Genomic DNA, 20,083 nt, shown 5'->3' with positions numbered 1-20,083 from the left:
TCCATCGTGAGACTTGTTACTGTGTCTGGCATATCGAATACCTGACGGGTAGCTTGCCAGGCTCTGCCGTGCCGGCGAGATACTCTCGGTCGCTTGCCAGGCTCTCCGAGAGGGGCGGAGGAATCGAACTCGGGTTGACCATCTTGGCCACTTGCAAGGCAAACATCCTACCTGCTGTGCTATCGCTCCAGCCCAGGGAAGAGAATAGAATGGAAAAATCCTTACACTGGGTCTGGTGCTGGGTATTTGCAGCAGAGGTACTAGTGACTTGCCTAATATGCCTTCCTTCCAAATTTAATTCTGTCATTTGATAAAAATATTATGAAGGCAAAATCTTTCTCTGAGATCTGAAGGTGATATGGTGGTATTCACACCACCATGCCACTCCCTGCTGCAATCTGACAGCCTGACCGCTCTGTCGTGTGGACCAAGAGTACACTCTCATTTGGGGATACTAGGTTTCCCTTTTTCAGAAAACTATTAGTAGAACTGTTTTGTTTTGTTTTGGGGTCACAGGGTGCATGAACAGGGTGCATCTATACCTGGCTCTCCACTCAGGAATTACTCCTGGCGGTGCTCAAGGGACCATATGGGATGCTGGGAATCAAACCCGGGTCGACTGCATGCAAGGCAAACTCCCTACCCGCTGTGCTATTGCTCCAGCCCCCTAGTAGAACTGTTTTATAGGCCTGTTAAATCCCCTCTAAAGCTGATAAAAGGAACGGTAGTTGATTTAATGCTGTAGCCTCTGGTGTTGCCCAGCAGAAAACTTTAGGGTGATGTTCACATTCCTGGTATGCCCTTTTTCAGTCTTAGTACGTGTGGAAGGCTTGGAAGCAGTTGCCGGGGAGTAAACACCTTCAGAATCTGTATTCTCTAGCAGGTGGGCACTCTGTGACAGAGCACATCCCTCTTGAGCTCAAATAGATGAGGGGCCCAGGCTCAGGAAGTCTTGCCCCTCAGATCTGCTATTCTCTGAAGATTTCTTTCTTTGCTTTTCTCCCTGTTGGAGGGGCTGGTTTGGGGCGGGGGGCACATTTGGCAATTCTCAGAGCCTACTCCTGGCAGGGCTCGGGGACCGAACAGACTGCTGGGTCAGCTGTGTGCAAGGCAGGTGCCCTACCTGCAGTGCTGTGTCTGTGGCCCCACCTCTGAAGGTTTCTTTGGAAAGAATTTCAAGGCTTCCTTGATAGCTTTAAACATTTTTTCAAAAGCTGCAATTTTTAAACGAATGTATTCTTGTTTCTCAGAAAATGCAGAAAAGTGTGCGCAAAATAAATACCATCTCGCCCCTCAGTTTCCATGGTTACTCATTATTAATGTTCTGGTTCTTTCCTTCTAAGTGGCACTCTGTGACATGGACTGCATTGGTCTGTGTAAGCAAGTTGTCTCCTTATTAAGGGAATTGGACAGCCACCCTAAGGGGAAGGAGCATATTTTGTACCTCCCAGTACAGATACCCTCAGCCCAGATATCCCCCATGCTAACTGCTTAAAATCCAGGTTGGGTTTTTTGTTTGTTGGTTCGGTTTGTTTTGGGTTTGGGGCTATATCTGGCTCTGTGTCTGGCTCTGCACTGAGGAATCACTCTAGGCTTGACTCAGTCACATACAAAGCATCCTACCCACTATACTATCTGTCCAGTCCCAGAATTTGGCTTTTAAGTTTATTTCAGTTTTCTCATATGTGATCACTTACCTTTTTCTTTTATAAAATGTGTCCTTGAAAAATTCACAGTTTTTTCCTTGGCTGCTAGATATTTTAAAAGTTTTTTTGAATAGGTGGGCTGGAGCGATAGCACAGCGGGGAGGGCGTTTGCCTTGCACGCGGCCGACCCAGGTTCAATTCCCAGCATCCCATATGGTCCCCTGAGCACCGCCAGGGGTAATTCCTGAGTGAAGAGCCAGGAGTAACCCTTGTGCATTGCCGGGTGTGACCCAAAAAGAAAGAAAAAGTTTTTTGAATGGGGTTTTTTGGATAGTGTCCCATTCCATATAGCCTGGTTCTTTTATATCCTGGTCCTGAGCCAAAGTTGTCTAATTTAATTAAACTATCAGTGTTTTGGATTCTGACCAATGTCCTGATCTCTGCTTGGAGCAGGGATTGCTAACCAGTAGTCCAAGGAGAACCAATTCTCTATCAAGGTAAAGGTATTCCATTCTCATGATTAGTGTTGCTGTTTTAATTTTTTTTGTGTGTGTGTGGGGGGGGGGGGAGAGGCACACCTGGAGATGCTCAGGGGTTACTCCTGGCTTTGTGCTCAGGAATTACTCCTTGTGGTGCTCAAAGGACCATATGGGATGCAGGGGATTGAACCACGGTCAGCCACATAGAAGGCAAATGCCCCAGCCAGTATACTATTGCTTTCACCCCTCCTTTTAAATATTTTTTTGAGGGGAAGGTGCATGGGGATTGAACCAAGGGCCTTATACCTATGAAGCATGTGCTCTGCCATTGAGCTGTACCCAGACCTTGCTTTCAAACATCTTTTTAAGACAGTTTTTTAGAGCAGGTAATGGTTCACAGCAGATTTGAGTGGAAAGTGCTGAAGTATCTGATCTGTTCCTTGTCCCCACACTTGTGTGGTCTTTCCCATAATCAGCATCCTCACTGGAATTTGTACATTGTTTACAAGTGACAGCTACCCCAGTATTACCCAGGCTTCACTGTTTACAGTGTGGTTCACTCTTGGTTCACATCTGAGCTTGGACAAAGGTACAATAACAAGTACCCTTAGGCTTTTTGTTTGTTTTTGGGCCACAGTCTGCAGTTATCAAGGGTTATACCTCACTCTGCACTTAGGAATTACTTGTGGCAGTGCTCAGGGGACTTTATCGGAAGCCAGGGATGGAGCTTGAGTCTGCTGCGTGCAAGTCTAGTGCCCTCGTCACTGTACTGTCGCTCCGAATCCCCTTGTACTTCTGAGGACTGAATGTATTGCCTTCCTTGTACATGAGGTATCATAAGAGGAAAAATAGAGATACAGGATCTGGATACAGAAGGTGTTTTGCAAAAGTGACAACTTCAGAACTGTTCACTCCAGTGAGCACTTCTGTATCACTGTCATCCTGTTCATCGATTTCCTCGAGCAGACACCAGTAACGTCTCCTTCGTCCTAGCCCTGAGATTTTAGAAAGTGCCACATTCGAGGCTCTTTCAGGGTCAGGAGAATGAGATCCATCATTGTTCCTGGGTTTTGGCCTATTGAATACGCCACGGGGAGTTTGCCAGACTCTGCCATGCGTGCAGGATACTTCGGTAGCCTGCCAGGTTCTCCAGAGTAAGAACTAGATAATAAGATGAGCACTTACTCTCCATTAAATGGAAATCTTTAGTTCAGGTGTTGGTATAGAAAGTTGACTGCCATAGTTCGTATTTCTCAGGAGTGGCTGTCCAGTCTGATGGCAAGTGACAGTAATTGGCTGTCTGGCAATGTGATGTTTTATGCTAATGATCTGAATACTGGTGCCTAGTGGAAGGGCAGAGCAGTTAGACCTGGGGTGCTAGAAAAGGTTATGTTCTTCTTGATGCGAATCCTTTCTTTTCTTGTTGGAAAATAGATGGTTTGTTGCAATAGAGAGTTATGATTTGTAGTCCTCTAAGTTAGGCATGATCCTCAAGTTATGGATACCCAAGTAGAGACTATCTTGACTGTATAAAGAACTGTTTTATGTTTGCCTTATGTTTCTTTCCTTAGAAGCTCCTCCCAGAAGCAGTTAAGCTGAGTCAACACTTCTTCTTAAGCACTTCTCTTTTTCTTTTTTTTTTTTTGGAGGGGGTAGCATACCCTTCCATGCTCTGGGGTTACTCCAGGCGATGTTCGAGGGACCTTATGGAATGCCAGGGATCAAACCTGCCTAAGCCGTGTATAACAAATGTCCTAAAACTGTACTGTCTCTCTAGTCTAAGGCACTTTTCTTTGTTTCTTAGAGGAATTATGTTAAATTACTAAGTCAGGTTTTCTCCCCAGTTATTTATTTACATTTTTTATAGATAACATACACATGATTGATAAACCAAAAATAAAAGATAGCCAGTGATATAAAACTCTAACAATATAAAAATATTACTATTAAATTTCACTTTTTTTCACTTGTTTCAAGAAATTATTTAGGTATTCTGCTTCTAAACATTAGTTGCTGCATGTTTATTTATTTTGGATCTGGTAGTGCTTGGGCCTACTCCAGGGTAGTACATGCGGGTCACTCCTGGCAGTATTTGGGGGACCATGTAGGGCTGGAGCGATAGCACAGCAGTAGGGCATGTCCCTTGCAAGCCGCTGGCCCGGCCAAGCTGGGTTTGGTTCCTCAGCCCCTCTCAGAGAGCACGGCAAGCTACTGAAAGTATTTCGCCCGCACGGCAAAGCCTGGCAAGCTTCCCGTGACGTATTCGATACGCCAAACACAGTAACAACAAGTCTCACAATGGAGACGTTACTGGGCCCGCTCGAACAAATCGATGAGCAACGGGAGGACAGTGGTACAGGGCTACAGTAGTGCTGGGAATCTGGACCCCTGCGTGCAAACTATGCTTTCTAGCATGTTTAAGTAATTTTATTGGTATTGTATATCTTGCTTTCCAAAAATCCTTTTTGCAATGGTAAGAAATAAATAAGCAATGTTATTGTCCCCCCCCCCTTTTTAAAGTGAAGTTAGACATTTTATATTGAATGAAATTTACTTAGATATGAGGGGAGAGACAGAAGAGGAGGACACGTTCAAGAGACAACACAGGCTTCTCAGTGGAAAAAGCAAACAGATGTGTTCAGGGGAGAACGCAGGCTTGAGTTAGCAAGCCAGTTTTCCTCTTCATATCAAGAGATTTCAGGTACCCTCCATGTTTGTATGTGCAGTGTGACTCATTTGTTAATAATTTGACAGTGCCTTGTTGATGCATTACAGTGTAAAGCAGAGGCTCCTAAGTTTTCTTGGTTCTTGTCACACTGAATGTTGCCCTGACTTTTTTTACTGTATCTATAATCTACAAGAAATACTTAGTAAGTGTTTAGGTCTGAATGACAAGCATTTGTATCCTAACAGCTAACTGATGTTTTAAAAAAATGAGATAAATGAAAAAAGAATTTTAGTTTTATTTATTTTTTGTTTCGGGGCCACATCTGGTGATGCTCAGAGCACCTGGCTCAGTCAGTACTCAGGTACTCAGGGGCTAACTTTTTTTTTTTGCTTTTTGGGTCACACCGGTGACGCACAGGGTTTACTGCTGGCTTTGCACTCAGGGATTACTCCTGGCAGTGCGTGGGGGACCATATGCGATGCTGGGAATTAAACTCAGGTCTGCCGCATGCAGACTAATCATGGCAATGAAGTGGCAGTCATGTTCGGTCTATAGTCTACTTTCAGCATGCGTCTCCCATCCTGGATTATAGATACAGTGAAAAAAAGTCAGGGCGAAAGTCTGGAGGTGCTGAGGTGGGTTTTATTTGGAACCCTTTGGCAGCAAGGTTGTTAGCCATGACTCACTGGCCATTGACTCCCTTCCGGAGTGCTTGGGTGCAGCTTTTCGGCTCTCCTTGCTCTTCCCCTGCTTTTCCCCTTGGAGTCAGCGCTTCTCTGGGACTGCGCTGTAATCCCACGCTCTGCTTAAGAGTTTGGACTACTCAAAACAGAAACTGTTAATCTGGTGATAGAATTGTTGAAAATAGAATCGGGAATCATCAGTATTGGGAAATTTAGCATTCAAGAAGTAAACAGCACTGAAATAATACTGTCAGTAGATATAATTTATAGTTGATAGTGCAGTTTTTTAAAAAGAATTTTATTAGTGAAACACCATAAGGTACAGTTATAGACTTACAAATTTTTGTGCTTGGGTTTCAGTTATACAATGATCAAGTACCCATCCCTCCACCAGCGCCCATCCTCCACCACCACGGGTCCCAGCATCCCTCCCACCCCTCATCCCCCCCATCCCACCCTGCCTCTGTGGCAGGGCATTCCCTTTTGTTCTCTCTCCTTTTGGGTGCTGTGGTTTGCAAAAGAGGCATTGAGTGGCAACCATGTTTGGTCTATAGTCTACTTTCAGCATGCTTCTCCCACCCTGGGAGGATCCTCCCAACACCCTTTATTTGGTGCTCCCTTCTCTAGCTGAGCTGCCTTTTCCCCTAACATGTGCGAATGGCCTCCAAGCCCTGGAGTAAACCTCCTTGTACTTTTCTTGGCTATTCTTGCGTGTTTGTCTTCTATTTTGTTAACTTTATGTTCCCCAGATGAATGCAATCTTTCTATGTCTGTCCCTCTCTTTCTGACTCATTTTGCTTAGCATGATACATTCCATGTAGTACCATTTGTATGTAAATCTTATGACTTCATCTTTTCTAACAGCTATATGGTACTCCATTGTGTAGATGTACCAAAGTTTCTTTAACCAGTCATCTGTTCTCGGGCATTCAGATTTTTTTCCAGATTCTAGCTATTGTAAGCAGTGCTGCAATGAACAAACAAGTGCAGATGTCATTTCGACTATACTTTTTTGCCTCTCTGGGATATATTCCCAGGAGTGGTATTGCTGGGTCAAATGGGAGCTCAATTTCTAATTTTTTGAGAATCGTCCATACTGATTTCCAAAAGGGCTGAACCAGTCGGCATTCCCACCAGCAGTGAAGGAGGGTCTCTTTCTCACCACATCCGCACCAACACCGGTTGCTTTTGTTCTTTTGGGTGTGGGCCAATCTCTGTGGTGTGAGTTGATATCTCATTGTTGTTTTGATCTGCATCTCCCTGATGATTAATGATGCAGAGCATTTTCTCATGTGCCTTTTAGCCATTCAGATTTCTCCTTTGGAAAAGTTTCTGTTCATTTCATCACCCCATTTTTTGAAGGGGTTGGATGTTTTCTTCTTATGGAGTTCAACCAGTACTTTGTATATCCTTGATATCAACCCCTTGTCGGATGTGTATTCGGTGAATATCCTTTCCCATTCTGTAGACTGTCTTTGTATTTAGGTCACTGTTTCTTTTGAGGTGCAGGAGCTTCTTAGTTTAAGATAGTCCCATTTGTCTATCTCTGTTTTCACTTGCTCGGCCAGTTGGCGTGACATCTTTGAAGATACCGTTAGCTTCAATGTCATGGAGGCTTTTGCCAACTTTTCTTCAGTGTACCTTATGGATTATGGTCTGATGTTGAGGTTTTTAATCCGTTTTGATCTTACTTTTGTACATGGTGTTAGGCAGAGATCTGAGCCCATTTTTTTGCGTGTAGCTGTCCAGTTTTGCCAGCACAATTTGTTAAAGACGCTTTCCTTGATCCACTTCACATTTCTTGCTCCCTTGTCAAAGATTAGATGATCATATGTTTAGGGGGGAGATGTCAGTATATTCAACCCTGTTCCATTGGTCTGCGGCTCTGTTTTTGTTCCAGTACCATGCTGTTTTAATTATTACTGCTTTTTAGTAGAGTTTGAAGTTAGGGGATCGTGCACTTTCAAATATATTATTTAATCTTTTAACCCCAGCCCGGCAAGCTACCGAGAGTATTCGATATGCCAGACACAGTAACAACAAAGTCTCCAATGGAGACGTTACTGGGCCCGCTCGAGCAAATCGATGATCAACGGGAGGGCCTTTACCTTTACCCCATGAGGCAGATACTTACTCTTACTTTCCAGTTTTGTAAAGGAAGAAATTAAAAGGAAAACAGATACTTTTGAGCTATTGTGTGTCACATACCTTTAGCAACTTTAAGTGACTTAGCTAAGATTAGTTAAGAGATAGAGAATATATTTGACCCTTGGTCATGTAATGAATTTTATGTGTGCAATGCCTATAATAAGCAGTGGTTGAAACAGAAATGTTTCCTGCCAGAGACATTTTGCATTGTCAGTTCACCTAAACATTCTCCTTTTCTCCCTCCCCCACCTCCAGCACCTATGACAAGCCTCAGCGGGTCTGACAGCGAGACTGAGGGGAAGCAGCACAGCTCTGACTCTTTCGACGATGCATTCAAAGCAGACTCCCTCGTGGAGGGAACGTCTTCTCGCTACTCCATGTATAATAGTGTCTCCCAGAAGCTTATGGTATGTCACTGCTTGGGTTGGGTTAGAGAAGGGAAAGTTAGAGGACAGTTAGAGAAGGGAAATGACAAGAAGAGAGCTAGAGCATGAATTTTTATTTAACCTCTAGTTACTGAAATTTAGTAATGTAGAATGTAGCCATTTTCCTCAGTAAAAGTATATGGATTCATCAATGCGTAGTGACCGTTTAGAGCTCCTCCTCCGGTCATGTCTGGAGCTGGGTCACCGCTTGTTCTTCTTAGTGATGAGTTGGGTCTTTGTTTTGTTTGTTTTCTGCCACAACTGGCAGTGCTCAGGCCTTACTCCTTGGCTCTCCTCGTAGATCACTCCTGTCAGTCTTAGGGGATCATAGTGGTGTCTGGGATGGAGTCTGGATTGAATATGTGCATGGCAAGTGCCTAACCCACTGTACTGTCTCTCTGGCCGTTAGTCGTGAATTGTCATGAGCATATGTAAATATGCTTCCCTGCACATAGATGTATGTCTATGGGCAAAAAGGCTTTGTGCTATGAATTTTGCTTTTATGAGTCATCTCAAAAGAAATCACTAAAGGGACTGGGAAGATAGTACAGGGTTAAGGCACTTGCCTTGTATGTGGCTAACTCTGGTTTGATTCCTGCTACCACGTGGTCCTCTGAACACAAAGGTCAGAAGTACACCCCAAGCACCACCAGTTATGCCCACCCCCTTTCCTCGGTTCCCTTTCCTGCCAACAAAGAGAAAAGGAAAGAAAAATGACTAAAATTCTAGTCACTCTCAGACACCCACAATAAATGGGATAGTGCAACTAGTGCTTTCGAAAGAATTCCCCTTCTTCCATTTCCCCATTAATATAACACAGAAAGGTGAATAGGAAAACCTGATCACTTTTCTCATTGAATTTGTAACTGACTTCTCTGTTTTCTAATTGATTCACTCAATGAGGGCTACCACGTCTAAAGTAGAACTCAGGATTCTAGTTTGGGGATTCATGAACTTTAAGGGAGTAAACAATAAGATTTGTGATTCAGTCACCTCCTTTGAACTGGGGGAAAGGATTTGTGGCTACTATAGGAATTCATCCAGGTGTTAGGCTGGTAATGCCTTGTCCAAAGGAAATACAAACCACCGAGGGGGAATTAGATCTTATAAAATAAATTTTCTGAGATTTTCTCATTTCTTATTATTAGAACTTCAGTCCTGAGAGTTTGTGGAGTTTAGGATTTGGGGTCTACAGTTGGGCACAATGATCTAGATTTAGCAGGGGCTTATAGATAGTTTTGGCATTTCAGAAAATGTTTCAGTCCAAAATACCTTCCATGCCTCAGTTTTACGTGACGTGACTTTTTAATTAATCTCTTGATTGAGTGGACACCTGCAAGTCTTCCTTGTCATTGGCAGTTTGCCAGGAAGATAGAAGTTGCCACTTAAAGTGGTTCCATTTGCAGTATGTCCTCTTTATCAGTTCTAGTCTAGATTTACTTCTCACTTAATCAGACAAATTAAATGGAAGGGTAGTTATGCAAATGTCCAATGAGGTTCATTTTGTAGTCTCGGTACATTTAATTACAGCTATGGAGTTCATTATTTATCTAACCTCTGGTTGCTGTAGACCAGTTTTCCCGCAGTGAGTGATGCTCCCCTCTGTGGGTAGGGGCGCTGGGGTGAGAGAGGTAGTGTATGGTGGGAGGTACTTTTTGTTCATTTAAAGAAAATACATATCTAGGAAGCTGGCTGAATTTTTTTTTTTAATTTCACCACCAGGATAGGCACTGGGCACAGTTAAACTGCAAGGGAAGTGTAGGTCTTACTTACTGTATTTCTCAGGTTTATCTTGTATGGATGGTTGCAAGAAAATTACTATTATATAAACGCTTTGTTACTTCTCTTTTTCAGGCCAAGATGGGCTTCAGAGAAGGCGAAGGATTGGGTAAATACAGCCAGGGTCGGAAGGACATTGTTGAAGCCTCCAATCAGAAAGGTCGAAGAGGTCTGGGTCTGACTCTGCAAGGCTTTGACCAAGAACTGAATGTGGACTGGAGAGACGAGCCTGAGGTAACCAGTGTGGGGAGGAGATAGAAAGTTCCTTGTGTTTTGGGATGCGTGGCTCTACGTAGCTTATTAACAACAAATCAGAAGTCTCCAGACGCTATATGATCAGGGTATTGGTGGGGATTTGACTGTTGTGTGGAATGTAAGGGGGACATCCGGAATGGAAAGCAGATTTGGAGAGAGAGAAGCTGATGTGGGTTTGCTTCCTCTTGCTTCCTGCAGGACTAAGACTAGTGGAAGGCAGAGAGCTTCACGAGAAACTTTAGAAAATAGATACAGCTTTCCACCAGTGACTGATATATCTCACAAGGTGTCAGCTCCCTTTGCTGAAACAATTTAGTTGTTTCACAGTTGAGGGCTCCCTTACTCATGGTGTGAGTGGCTGGATTAGGTGTCTTCTGGGGAATAATTGCCATCTCCTCAGATTTAGGACAATCCTGGTTTGAAATAGGTGCTATGCCAGGTAACCCTCCTCTTTGTTGTGTGTGAGTTTAGCCTGATTACTCTTTGCATCTCTGTTGTTTTAGCTCTGACCACCAAAAGAAATATCCTGTTTCCTGGCACTGATACTGCTGTTTTCATTTTTTTATCGATTTATTTACATTCTATCTTATTCTAATATAATTTGAAATAGGTATAGTAGAAGCACCTACAAATCATGGTGAAATGTTGCTACAGGGTTGAAACTAGAGAAAATAGAACATAAATGTTTAGCTTTTTCCATAATTGCTGTATTTGAGCTTCTGATGTAACTGAGCTCTGGAAAATTATTACTGCATTTGTCTCCCTGATATTCCAGTTCAGGAAAGAACTCTCATGATAAAAGCCCAATAAGGCTTCCAAGCAAGATTCTGACACGAGAGCTGTCGGCATGGTAGTTGTGAGGAGATGAATAAAAGTGAAAAGCAGGTGAGACAGGGCAGAAGAGAGTAAATATTGTAATAGGGTGCTAGATAAGAGTTTTCACCTCAGAAATACTTCTTTTGGTGACACAAGATAGTTTTTTATTGAAACTTATTTAGAAAGATGTGAGTAAAGAGAAGGAGAAAAGTATGTGTTCACGATAGAACAGAGTGGAAACAAGCAAGCAAAGAAACATATAGACACGCAAGCCGGACACTTTTTGTGTCCCCAGTGCTCTGATGATAGATCCTTTAGTCAGGAACCATTCTTTCTGACTGCATTCTGAGCAGTTAGACTGTGGTGGATGTTGATTACATAATACTGGATTATTGAAGGAAATAAAGGAAATCTTGGAAGTTTGAGAAGTCTCTAAGAAATCAAACCAGGATCAGAGCTGGTCTGCAGAAGTTAAACTTTGGAAGTTTCACTCAGTTCTACTCTGTTTGGCCTCTGCTTCCTGGATTCTTTACCCCTTTCTCTTTAACTCTCTTTTGGTGGAAAACACAAGTGAGCTGGGGCACAGCTTGCACGTCGATCTTACCCTGCTCTGCTTGTCTCTTGTGTTTGCAGCCCAGTGCCCTTGAGCAGGTGTCATGGTTCCCAGAATGTACCACTGAAATTCCTGATGCTAAGGAAATGAGCGATTGGTTAGTCGTGGGAAAGGTAAGGAGTTCAGGAAAATACACCCTGAATTCTTTCATGATTATTTTCGTTTTCTTCTGCAGTTCAGTATAGATTATATGTAGCCTCCTTTTAAGAACAACGTGAAGCCAACCTTTGTGGGAGAAATAAAGCTGATTTCAAAAGGGTGTGTTAATGCCTTTACAAATAAGGCTTTGGGAGATGGGGCAGAGAAGTCCCCTGCGCGCTCCCCTGAGTCATTCACCTTGCCAGGCAGCACAACATTCAGAACTTCTCTCTTCCTGTGAATGCTTTTATCTTCTTACGGATGCTTTTTAGGCCAGCTTGTTACACATTCGTGTGTATTCTGTTTGGTGCCAGGCACTGTTCCAAGTGGATGTGAAGACAGTGTCCCTGTCCTTCGGAAGTGAGGAACCTCTTTCATCTCCTGGAAAATTGGAAGAGTAATGTAGATGGTGACCAAATCGGTGTGGTCTCGAGAGCAGCGTCCCAAAGTATACTTGCCTCCTGGCATCTCTGAGACCCTTGCAGGCGGTCTACAGCTTAAAGCTGTTTTTGTAATGACACTTGTCGTTTTCGCCCTCATTTTCTAGCAGGTGTCCAGTGGAGCTTCTCAGTAGCTCGACATGTTAACACAACCAGTTGAATGTGAATGTGGAGAGGACACTTAAAGCAGAAATTTCTTAAACCAGAAATGGAGGGATTTGCAAAAATAGAAAACAATGCAATTTTCTTTATGTTTTTGTGGGAAAATAGATTTATATTTCCTATGTCTTTTTTTAATCCTAAAATTCATGTAATTTTTATTTTTTATTTTTGGGTTGTGTTCAGGCTCGGGGGATCGTATAAGATATCAGGGGTCAACCCAGGTCAGCCGCATGCAAAGCAGGTGCCCTCTCTGCTGTACTATCGCTCTTTCCCCCACATTCCATTTTTATAGACTGAATTGATATTTAAAATATTAATATTTAAATATACTGATGGATCAGTATTTTTAAATTCCTCAATTTTAATTTCTAATAATTAACACTGACACAGATTGAACAAAAGTTCTTGGGCTCTTTGGTGATTTGGAAGAGAGTCACCTGAGGAGTCTGCGTTTGAGCATCACTGTTTAGAGGTGCCTCTAACTTTAGGTTAGGGGTGGTCTACCTTCCTCCGAGGCCCCCCGAGCCCTTGTTCCTCTGGCACTGCCAGGCTAGTGCCTGTCCTTGTGCATTCACACTCATCACGGCGCCAGAGGCTTCTGCTTGCAGGCCAGGCTGGCCTCGTGTCGGGCAGTCCTCATCCTGCCTCTGGGCTCTCAGTGGGCAGCTTGAAGCTACCCTTTCTGTTTGCAGTTTTCACTCTGCTTTCTGGAGGCTTGGACCCACATGGTGCTCTAGTGCAAGCACCTAGGGGCTGCTTTATCTCAGCCATCTGGAGGAATTTAGGATTTCCTCTTCTGTCCCTCAGGTATTGTTGTTCCTTGGCAGAGACTCAGCCTGCTCTTACTCTACCCGTGGAATCCTAATTTTGCTGTTTATCCTCCAAATGCAGTTGCACACGGTCACAATTGATTCTTCTCTCACAGAGAAAGCTGATGATTGAAGATGAAACAGAGTTTTGTGGGGAAGAACTTCTCCACAGTGTGCTGCAGTGTAAGGTAAGATCTTCTGGCTTGAGCTTGACTGGGAGCCTTGTGAGGGGCTGTGCCGGGCTTATTTTGAATCCGCTTACGGGGACTGAGTTTCACAGAGATTTTACTTGGAGATTAAATGTGTATGGGTACATCGCTCCAGGTTCTCCTTTTTTCCTGGTGCCTGTTCTGCCTTGTAGTGTGCTCGTCCCTGTGTTCCCAGCCAGGAAAGAGTCCCCTTAACCCTCTCTGGGATGCATCTTTGTGGTCCAGAGGGTTGTGGCCTAGTGGAAGGGTTGCAGTTTCTTTTAGACCTAAATTCAAATTCTGGTTTTGCAACTTTTTTACCGGATCAGTGAAGTGCTACTTTGAGTTTGAGTTTTTTTTTCCATCTATAAAATTGGTGGAAAGTACTTTCTGGTAAAGTAAAGTAAAGGCCCTCCCGTTGATCATCGATTTGCTCAAGCGGGCCCAGTAACGTCTCCATTGGAGACTTTGTTGTTACTGTGTCTGGCATATCGAATACTCTCGGTAGCTTGCCAGGCTCTCCGAGAGGGGCGGAGGAATCGAACTCGGGTCGGCCATGTTGCCTGCGTGCAAGGCAAACGCCCTACCCGCTGTGCTATGGTATGGTGAGAATTAATTCATGTTGTGGGTGGGAAGTGCTTAGGATGCTGAGCGAATGTTTGCCTCTCCTTAATGGCTTTTGACCTGGTTTGGACCCAGAAGTGCATTGTCTGCAGAATATCGAACCTGAGAAACTCCCAGGAGAAAATGGTTTGGAAGAAGAAACAAGGACTCAGATGGGCTTTATGGAGCTCACTTGTTGGCGTTCAGAGTATCCTTGAGGTGACTGAATCTCAGCTGAAGCGTGACTCTCTTTCTTTCAGAAGGCAAAACTGAAGTAGGGAGAAAGGTTCCCTCCCTGGCATTCGGTACCAGGAGGAACCCTGGCCTGGGTTTGTTTACTCTGAGTGAGACCTGATGTCACACTTCCTGTCCCTCGGTAGGATGCCGCAGGTGTGGTGCAGAGGAACATACGTGTAGTGAGGATGAGTAGGGGTGAGAGCTGGCATTGCACGCACAACCACAGGAGCCATTTTTCTGGTGGTGATACCACTGTTACGATTTACTGTTTTCCACTTGGGCAGTTGAGTGTCAAGACTGTTTGAACAGAGCGTCTGAAACAACTGTATTATGAAAAACTTGGAAAATCATGGTGTTTATATGAAAAAATGCTCTACATCGCTAATTATCCTGGAGATGCAAATCAAAACAACAATGAGATATCATCTCACACCACAGAGACTGGCACAAATCAAAAAGAACAAGAACAACCAGTGCTGGCACGGATGTGGGGAGAAAGGGACTCCCTTTCATTGTTGGTGGGAATGCCGACTGTTCCAGCCTTTTTGGAAAACAATATGGGGATTCCTTCAAAAACTAGAAATTGAGCTTCCATGTGACCCCACAATACCACCTCTGGTAACATATCCCAAGGCTACAAAAAAGCACAGTAGAAATGACATCTTCACCTGTATGCTCATTGCAGTACCGGAACCTGGAAACAACCTGAGTGCCCGAGAAGAGACAACTGGTTAAAGAAACTTTGGTACATCTACACAATGGATTACTATGCAGCTATTAGGAGAGACGAAGTCATGAAAGTGGATGGCCATGGAGAATATCATTCTAAAGTGAAATAAGTCAGAAAGAGAGGGACAGATATAGAAGGACTGCACTCATTTGTGGAATATAAAATAACATAATATGAGACTGATACCCAAGGACGATAGACACAAGGGCCAGGAATATTGCTCCATAGTTGGAAGCCTGTCTCATGAGCTGGGGGAGAAGGCAGCTGGAATAGAGAAGGGATCAGTAAGTCAATGATGGTTTGAGGAATTGTTTGTCATGGAGGATGTGTGCTGAAACTAAATTAAGGACCAAACATGATAGCCTCTCAGTATCTATATTGCAAACCAAAATACCCATAAGTAGAGAGAGAGTCAGAGGGGAACTGCCTGCCATAGAGGCAGGGGGAGGGGTGGGACAGTGTGGAGGAGGAATACTGGAGACATCGGTGGTGGAAAATGTGCACTGGTGGAGGGATGGGTGTTCTATCATTGTGTGACTGAAATTCAAACATGAAAGCTTTGTAAGTGTATCTCAAGGTGATTCAGTAAAAAAAAAAATGGTGTTTAAGTAAAGAAAACTAATTTCACATTTCCAATTTTTAATTTTTGGAAAATGTTGTATTACCCAGCCAGATCAGGCAGTGAATAGAAAAGAAATTATTTACTGTATTCCGGATGGAATTCACAGAATCAGGAGCTTAAAGTTTTCTTTAGGAACTTATACTACAAGAATGGTGGCTGGGGGCAGCTACTGGGGTGTGGATGTGGCTGTCAGGGCTTTGGTAGGGTGGAAACTTGGCTTGCCGCTCCCCATGTCACCCTGGACATCCCAGCCGGGACCTGTGTACCTGAGAATTTTTGCAGCGAGTTGATCCAAAATTTTTCGAGACTTAATCATGTGTCTCTGGAATAGGGCCAGTGGATGAGCTTCTATGGCAGCACCAGTGGGATGAGGGTGTGTCTGCCGGGGCTTCTGGAAGGATGAGGGGTGAGGGCATGGCCCCTGCCCCTACTCCAAGAAGGCCTGGAGTTTTCAGCCCCCCAAACTCCTGATGTACCTGAAATTGTCAGCAGGCACATGGCATCTTTATGGAGCTCAGTCGTGAGGCAGTGGAGTCCGGCCCGAAGATTTTATTTTTTATAATTCCTATTTTATTTTGGGGGGCTGTGCTGCTCAGTGCTCAGTTCTTATTACTGGCTCTGCTCAAATCCTGGGGGTGCTCAAGGGACCATAAACAGTGGTGGGGGTTGAGCCTGGGTTGGCCGCAAGCAAGTCAAGGAACTTCCCCTTTATACTCGCTTTGGTCCGTTACTTTGTCCTGGGCCATCCCAGAGGGTTAGGGTGACCCTCACTTTGCGGTTTTGATTCTCTCCGGCAGAGCGTGTTTGATGTCCTGGATGGGGAGGAGATGCGGCGAGCTCGGACCCGGGCCAACCCTTACGAGATGATCCGAGGCGTCTTCTTCCTTAACAGGTCTGCTGACGCCTCCCTTCCTTCCCCGGGCATCATGTCATTGTGCGCCTTGTCACGAGCCTCTGCTTCCTGCGTACTTGAGGTGGTGACACTTTCCTGTCTTGCTTTGTTCTAGGGCAGCAATGAAGATGGCGAACATGGATTTCGTATTTGATCGCATGTTCACGAATCCACGAGACTCCTGTGGGGTGAGAACAAGATTCTGCTTCTGAAGTCCCAATGCTGACTGGCTTCGGTGGTTCGGGTTTGGTGTCTATTCAGTTCTCGCATAGCATTGCTCCTGCGAGAGAGAGATCGGTTGGCGAAGGGCACCTCAGACAGGGTTCCTCAGTGCTGTGCGTGGCCCAGGGGTGCCTCAGCAGACAGTGGGAAGTCGTGCTGCAGAGGCAGCCTCCCAGCCTCCTCTTCCAAACCCTTAAGAAAATGGCAGGCGCATATGCTGCCCTGCCCAAGTGCTGCTGGCGCCCATGTGGCTGAGCACACGTGTCGCTCGCACTTGCCCTCTTGAGATGTGGACTTTCATGCTTCCATATCTAATGCCGGGCTGGAGCGATAGCACAGTGGTAGGGCATTTGCCTTGCACGCAGCCAACGTGGCCGACCCAAGTTCGATTCCTCTGCCCCTCTCGGAGAGCCCGGCAAGCTACTGAGAGTATCTCACCCGCACGGCAGGGCCTGGCACGCTCCCCGTGACGAATTCGATATGCCAGACATAGTAACAACAAAGTCTCCAATGGAGACGTTACTGGGCCCGCTCGAGCAAATCGATGAACAATGGGAGTACTGTGATCTGTGATATCTAATGCTGGGGTGTGTGTAGGGGCTCTCTCTGCCTTTGGAGAAGCCCACATTCTCTTTTTTTTCTTTTTAAATTTCATTATTTATTTATTTATTTATTGAATCACTGGGAAAAATTACAAAGCTTTCAGGTTTAAGTCTTGGTCATGCAAATATCAAACACATTTCCCTTTACCAATACTTATTTTTCACCACGAAGAACCCCAATAAACCCCCTCTCCCCATGCCTCCCAATGCCTGTGAGGCAGATGAATTCTAGTTAACACTCTGTCTACTTTGATTAGATTCATTGTTTCGACAAAAGATGCACCCTTATTATTTGGAGTTTACACCCCCAAATCAGACAATGCTGAAAAGGCATTGTGAAATAATTTGTTTTCTACAGCTGTCACAAGAATAAATGATGTCGCGGCCGCGCGATTTTGGATTTCTGGTATTTTACTTATTAAGCCTGGAAGTAATTCTGCTGAGAGTCAGATAATTATGAGATTGGTTTCTGTGTTCTGGAGCCATGGCCGTGCCGGAGAGCCGCTCGGGGGGGGGGGGGGGGGGGGGGAGCAACTCCTGACCTCGGTAGGGTGTGAAGGACAAGCCGGGAATGCCCCCCTTCCCATGAGGTTTCGGTCACCCCATCACGACCGGCTCATATCTGTCTTTCCTGGCTTTATGGAAAGCCACATTCTCTCTTGAGCACGTTCCTCTCTCTCACTTTCCCTCCTCTTTGTAAAAGCCTCCAAATGAAATCTTGAGTACTTCCAGAAAAAGACAGAAGAATCGGGCCAAAGAGAACAGGGGGAAAGGCGCTTGCCTTGCATGTGGCCACCTGGAGTTCTGTCCTTGGTACCTCGTCGCGTGCCCTCTGCCTTACCAGGAGAGATGCTTGGGCACAGAGCCAGGAGTAAGCCCTGAGCTTACCCCCATGTGACCCCAAAACAAAAACAGAAAAACTACTCTATATCCTCTTGAAAATCCTGCCCTTTTTAAAAAATCTTATTTTTATAAAGTTGTTCACAATAATTCATTGCATTTAATATCTGAACATCAATCCCACCACCATTGCACGTTCCCACCACCATATTTCGAATGTTTCCACCTCAGATCCCAAACTGTGCCCCAGAGCAGAACCGAAATAATTAATTTTGTATCACTGTCATCCCATTGTTCATCAGTTTCTTCGAGCAGGCACCAGTAACATCTCCATTTGTCCTAGCCCTGAGACTTTAGCAAGTGCCACATTGGAGGCTCCTTCAGGATCAGGGGAATGAGACCCATCATTGTTACTGGATTTTGGCATATTGAATACGCCACGGGGAGTTTGCCAGGCTCTGCCATGTGGGCAGGATACTCTTGGTAGCCTGCCGGGTTCTCCGAGAGCGAGAACTTATTTTGAATAAAGTGTGTAAAGATTGTTGTACTGCCTTCTACTTTAAACCCCACCAGATGTGGTGTGCTACTCTTGGTATATCAGTGGTGTAGAGTAAGAATTGTTCCAGTCGCGTGCTCCAGGAATTCTACAGCAGGCTCACTCCTGCTGAGGCTCTTCTGAGCATGTGGAGAGCGGCTGTAAGCCTGGTGGTGATTGAGTTCTGGAGGTTTTCAGCTGCTGGGCTCTGTTGGGGTGGGTAGGGGGATCACCCACTCCAGTCCAAGTTGCCCCAGATGAGACAGCCTGGCACAGGGTCTGGAGGCATTTCTCCGATGTGTTGTTTGAAGTCTGCTTTCTTGAAGGAAAAAAACAAAACCAAACCAGAAAGTACCTCCTAATTGCACTCCAGGCTGCTACCATCTACTGGATCCTTCCAGTGCCCTCTGGATGGAGAAGGGGCTGTATCATGCATGTTGGGGAACACTGCCACAGATTCTTTTTCTGCATCCGTTAAACATACTTAGCTGGCCCCCGTACTGGTGGTGCACCGGGTGGAGTTGCTCTGAACTCAGGAATCACTCTTGGCAGTGCTGGGGGCACCATATTCAGTGCCAGAACTGCCCCAGGGTCAAGCTGGGATTGGCTGTGTGCAAGGCAAGCTCTTTAACCCAAGTACCTCTAACCCAGGAATCTAATGATAAATTCAGTGTGACCCTGTCCCTGTTGCATTTAGGTTCTGGACGTTCTAGTGGGCTTGAGAGCTGGAGTTGGGGTATTTAGAAAACATTGCTGGACTCATTGTGAACGGAGCCTGTTGCTACTGGGGAGCTTTTGCCTACTGTTTTCTTACTGTTGATAGGATAGAGAATACTTTTGGGTGAACAGGAGCTCTTATGGGGAGCTTGTTTTCCAGACTGAGATTTGTGACATCTGATTTGGGTGCTCCCTTTGGTCTGAGAGGAAGAGCTCTGAGAATTGTGGTCTGAGTGTTGACTGAAATGTGGGCATCTGTGTGCTTTTTATTGATCTCTGTGATCAATATCTGCTCTGAGAACCTAGAGGCTGTTTCCACTTAGTGCAGGGAGCCGGGCAGCATTTGCATTATGGGTGATGTCCTTTAAGTAGATCTTTTTTGGCTCTCTGCAGGGCCCCTGTTCACCAGTCAGAGGGCGGAGGGGAGACCAGCTGGTTCTAAGACTGTTCTGTCTGTAAGACTTCAGTTGTGGCCACCTTCCCCTTTGTGTGGGATCACCAGACTTTGGCTCTTCTTGGGAAATGGCAAGACAGAATACTTACTTTTCTCAACACAAACTCTGAAATGTTTTCTTTTAAAAATTACCTTCAGGATTTCAGAACACTTTCTACCCAGTTAGTTCTCTGACAATGAAACGGCCATAAGCCAGCTGTCCTGGACCTGTCCTGCTGTCCTCACTCTCCTGCCACCGCCACTCCTCCTCCACCCCCGCCCATTATCCACTCGCGCAAGAAACTTGATTTTAAAGTTCTTTAACATTTCAGTTCCAGCTTCCTTCCTCCATGCTGGTAGAGCTGGCGTAGAAACCCCTCCAGCCTTCAGTCATCTAACTC

General features: G+C 45.0%; 1 protein-coding gene across 1 annotated transcript in view; it reads left to right on the top strand.

The window, feature by feature from the left end:
* Window positions 1-20,083, top strand: part of CMTR1 (cap methyltransferase 1) — a 51,397-nt gene that overhangs the window by 6,808 nt on the left and 24,506 nt on the right. Inside the window, exons 3-8 of the mRNA XM_056137291.1 lie at window positions 7,880-8,031; window positions 9,904-10,062; window positions 11,533-11,625; window positions 13,178-13,249; window positions 16,239-16,333; window positions 16,449-16,521. Coding sequence (XP_055993266.1) covers window positions 7,880-8,031; window positions 9,904-10,062; window positions 11,533-11,625; window positions 13,178-13,249; window positions 16,239-16,333; window positions 16,449-16,521 — 644 coding nt within the window. The remainder of the gene's footprint in view (window positions 1-7,879; window positions 8,032-9,903; window positions 10,063-11,532; window positions 11,626-13,177; window positions 13,250-16,238; window positions 16,334-16,448; window positions 16,522-20,083) is intronic.

The sequence above is a fragment of the Sorex fumeus genome, unplaced genomic scaffold (assembly GCF_029834395.1).
Source record: "Sorex fumeus unplaced genomic scaffold, SorFum_2.1 ptg000123l, whole genome shotgun sequence".
In the NCBI taxonomy this organism is placed as follows: domain Eukaryota; kingdom Metazoa; phylum Chordata; class Mammalia; order Eulipotyphla; family Soricidae; genus Sorex; species Sorex fumeus.
The sequence above is the reverse complement of the archived record's forward strand: the minus strand, read 5'-3'. Positions and strand labels throughout refer to the sequence as shown.